At 34.1% G+C, this 4,030-nt stretch overlaps 2 protein-coding genes across 2 annotated transcripts; both read left to right on the top strand.

The window, feature by feature from the left end:
• Positions 1-277: 277 nt before the first annotated feature.
• LOC103503216 (F-box/FBD/LRR-repeat protein At1g78750-like) lies at positions 278-1,829 on the top strand. The gene has a single exon (XM_008467359.3). It carries the CDS (start codon positions 772-774, stop codon positions 1,801-1,803), a length of 1,032 nt encoding a protein of 343 aa, XP_008465581.2. The 5' UTR covers positions 278-771; the 3' UTR covers positions 1,804-1,829.
• Positions 1,830-2,473: 644 nt separating this feature from the next.
• On the top strand, positions 2,474-3,181 carry LOC107992372 (uncharacterized). The gene is made up of 2 exons (XM_017048209.2): positions 2,474-2,700; positions 2,791-3,181. The coding sequence occupies exons 1-2, from the start codon at positions 2,608-2,610 to the stop codon at positions 3,145-3,147; spliced, it is 450 nt and encodes a 149-aa protein (XP_016903698.1). The 5' UTR covers positions 2,474-2,607; the 3' UTR covers positions 3,148-3,181.
• Positions 3,182-4,030: the final 849 nt, after the last annotated feature.

Genomic DNA, 4,030 nt, shown 5'->3' with positions numbered 1-4,030 from the left:
TTGAGGCTTGTATATTGAACCGATTCATTTTTGTCAACCACTTATGCGCATTCTAAGTTTTAGTTAGAAAAAAAAAACCAAAATGTTTGGTTTATTTTGTTATTTTAAGCTATTTCATTTATAAATCTATCTCAATGAATATATAATTTGGGATTTCCATATATAAGAAAAATCATGTTTAAATAAAAAATAAATAAGTATCTTTCCGGAAAAGAAAAAAGACATAAAATAGTAGTAATTTGATCAATGAGAAAGAGAACGTTCGTACGTACGGTTTTGTTCGGCATTTGTGCCTTTGAGGTTTTCGGCCAATATACGAAATTCATCAAACCTTCGTTTATCGTCTCTCAAATTGGTGCTAAACCATGTATTTGTAAGCTAATATTCTATAGTTTCCCTATATCATTCCTTTAAACCGGCTGTTCCAGTTGATGTACTTTTCTCATTGTCATCGTAATTCGATTATAGTTTCACCATTGGTTTTTCTCGGATTCATATGAGGATATGATTCTTCCATTCATATTATGTAATCATCTCCTCTTCTCTTTCCCTTTTCCTATTGATTATTTTATTTGAGTTGTAATTTCATGGTGTTTTCTGCATTGTCGACTGCCGCTGCTCGCTACCCTTGCTTCAGTGATTTGATTTTTCTACGTTGGTAACAATTTTTTGTTCCAAGTATGTTAGTTGTTGTTTCGTAAGCAACTTCGAAGGCGAATGTGATTTTAATTTGTTAGAGTTTAGCAATTCCGTAAAGTTTCTTGCCAAAAGATGATGCGTTGCTCAAAAGGAACGAAGATTGAAGAGGGTCAAAATGATTGGATTAGTCAGCTTCCGGAATCTGTTCTTGTTGATATTCTTTCATATTTACCAACAAAGGATGCTGTAAAGATGGCATTGATTTCAAGATTCAGGAATCTTTGGACCTATATTCATTGTCTTTCCTTTGATGAATGTGCATATCATGACCACAATAGATATGGTGGTGAAAATTATGATGGTCCTCACTATGATGAAAGGTTTCTAAATCTTATTCGTCATGTCTTGATACTTCATGAACGTACTACAATTGATGAGTTTCATCTCAAATTTGCTTTCAATTTGTTTAATACTATTCATGATGATCAATATAATTCTGATGGGTATGCATCTAAAGAGAGGCGAATGGCAAGTGAGCTTACTACATGGATTAAATTTTCTTTGAGGAAACAAGTTAAGGTTCTTGATATTGATTTATTAGGATGTGGTTTGTCAGAGCCAGAAGTAAATTATGAGCTGCCTACTAGAATTTTAACTAATAACTATCTAAAGGAGCTTAGTCTGACTGGCTGTGGAATCGAGGAAAAAGGGTGTATTCAGTTAATGTTGCTCTCTAAGCTTTCTCTAAAGAAAATAATGTTAAGTGATAAGATTATGGGTGAAATCCTTATAGGATGCCCAATGCTTGAAGAACTTTCTCTAGATGGATGTTGTGGTCTTCATAAGCTGAAGTTGGCTACTAATATCAAGAGGTTGAAGATTATTGTTGGATGGAGAAATCAGATGTCAAATTCAAGGTTGGAGATTAGCTGTTCTGGTCTCAAATCATTAGAATTTGCTGGAGCAATACAGCTTGTACAGTTGAAGTATTCAGCTTCTATTTTCGACGCCTCCCTTTATTATAGCCGCACCTTCATGTGCGAACGCAGGATATATGAAGAAGTTCAAATGCTACTGTTGAAACTAGCTGAAGTCAGTGTTTTCATACCATGCACATGGACTACTTTGGTTATTCTCTCTCTTCTATGCTTGGATTTGATTTAAGCCTTTTGATTGTAACACTTGGTGTAGTAGGCCTCTTATGTTGGCCTGAGAGATCAGGATATGGTTTATCCCATAACTGATAAACTGCAGAAGTTGTATTTTTTCTCTCTCTCTCTCTCTCTCTCTCTTTTTTTTTTTTTTTTTTTTTTGTGCTTTTAGCTATTTTTAAGTTTTATGTGAATTATGGGTTAGCATACGTGCATTCAACTCTGCTAATCATATGAGACAATTGTTCGACTCTATAACATTACATTAAGTTAGGCATAACTTTTAAAAAAGAAAAGGTGACTTAAGCTAGTTGAAAGCACTTATAAATTTTTACTGGTCTTTAGTATAATCCATGCTTTAAAGGACGTTTAGAGAAAATTTTTTGTCAGTGTTTCCTTCGGAAGTCCTCGTGCTCCACCTGAAAACACTACTCTCCAAAGTCATCAAACTCACCCAAACTAAACTATGCAATTTAGGATTCCAAGGTTTCCCCCCATCTATGGTGTGAATGTAATGAATTGTGACTAACCAAGATCATTTCTATGATGCGGGATGCATGGAGATATTTAACCTTCTTTAATAAACTATAATGAAGTTCTGGAATGCAGTTGGAATTTGTCAAATCAAAACATCGCTCTTTACATTGTTTTCATCAGCTAACGAGTTCCTAGTTTTTGTTTGATAATGTTTACTTATTTTTCAAAAAGATTCTTGTGATGCCATCAGATCTTCACAATATGGGAGTTGACATATGTACCAATTCTTGTCACTGGTTGGAAATCTGTAGAGTTCAGACTTCTTTTTACAAAGTGGCACATGCCTGGAATATGCAGCATTCTCAGGAATTCATATTGGTTGGAAACAATGACGACTTTCTACATTTACCCAGGATCATACTCAACATTCTTGGTACAAAACTATTTCAAGCATTTGCTATTTTTATTTTTCAACTCTACCCTTACGAACAATCTGGAATTTTTGTTTTCTGCAACTTTTCAGACTGAGGAAGCCAAGTGGATGGAGGCTTATGATTTTGATGGTAAGGATTACTGGAAGTCAAAAAATGGCGATTTCCGTGGCCTTAGGAAGTACCTCAAGACCGTTATGATATATGGATATGTAACTGAGCCATATGTATTGGAGCTTATTGAATTTCTATTGAAGAATGCCTTGGTCCTGGAAAAGATGGTCATTTCCACCAAGAGGACTCTCCAGCCCATTCACCAATATGAATTATTCAAAGACGCTGTTTCCGATCAGGAGGATCGATTCACTCCTGAGGAACTACTTCAGTTTTCTCAGAAACTGTTAACTCTTCCAAGGGCCTCCAAGTCTGCTGTAATTCAGTTCTGCTAATGATTATATTGTACCGTTAATCCCGAGATCAATTCTTGTGGTCTATGTTTGGTCTGAATGTAAGTTATTTCTCTCCCATAAGGCGAAATATTCTTCATCTGCTAGTTCTTCAATTTTTAAGATTCTTCTGCCCCTGCCGCTTCTAGTTCCCCTGAAAAAGGAAATCGCGGGAAATATTTGCACTCTCATTTAGTCATGTGTCTAATGGTGGTAGTGTCCTTTTACTTTTTGATTGTATGGAGATAATGATAAGACATTAAAACCATTACTTTCTTAAATTTATTGCCTTATGAGTTCTGATGGCTGTCTTTCAGGTTTTCATTATTGCAGGTTGTTGAGAAATGTACTGGGAGGCTACTCTTCTGGAACTGCTTTTTGTAATGGAATCATGGTAACTTCGCTTTATTTTTGTTTATCTAAGGAATGACCACCGATTTCATTTATTTGTGTTGATAGCAGGGTTTTTCTTTTTGACATTTTTTTTTTTTTTTTTTTTTGAGTTTTCATGGCAAAGCTACAGAATATTTATTAAGATATATGTGAATTAGTATGTATGAGAGAGGGTCACAAGGTTCTCCAATGAAGTTCAATTCTGTCTAAAATGAACTTAATATATAAAAAAAAAAAAAAAAAAAAGTAAAAATTGCGTCCTAGTCCCATATTTTTAAGAGAGACATTTTCAAATCGTTAAAAATATATAAAAAAAAAACCATTTATACTTCATATAAAAATCGAGTGCAATAGATTTTGTCTTCAGTGTTATTTTTTTTCTTCTGTAAAATGTAGTTTAAAAGGTAGTGGTGGTGTTATAATTTTAAAGAAAAGGATGCTTTGTTGTCGTCGTTATTATTATTCAAAGAAAATAGTCCGTCATTTTAAAAGT

This window comes from Cucumis melo, chromosome 11, assembly GCF_025177605.1.
Source record: "Cucumis melo cultivar AY chromosome 11, USDA_Cmelo_AY_1.0, whole genome shotgun sequence".
Lineage (NCBI taxonomy): Eukaryota > Viridiplantae > Streptophyta > Magnoliopsida > Cucurbitales > Cucurbitaceae > Cucumis > Cucumis melo.
Note: the sequence above shows the minus strand (reverse complement) of the source record. Positions and strands in the feature narration are given on the sequence as shown.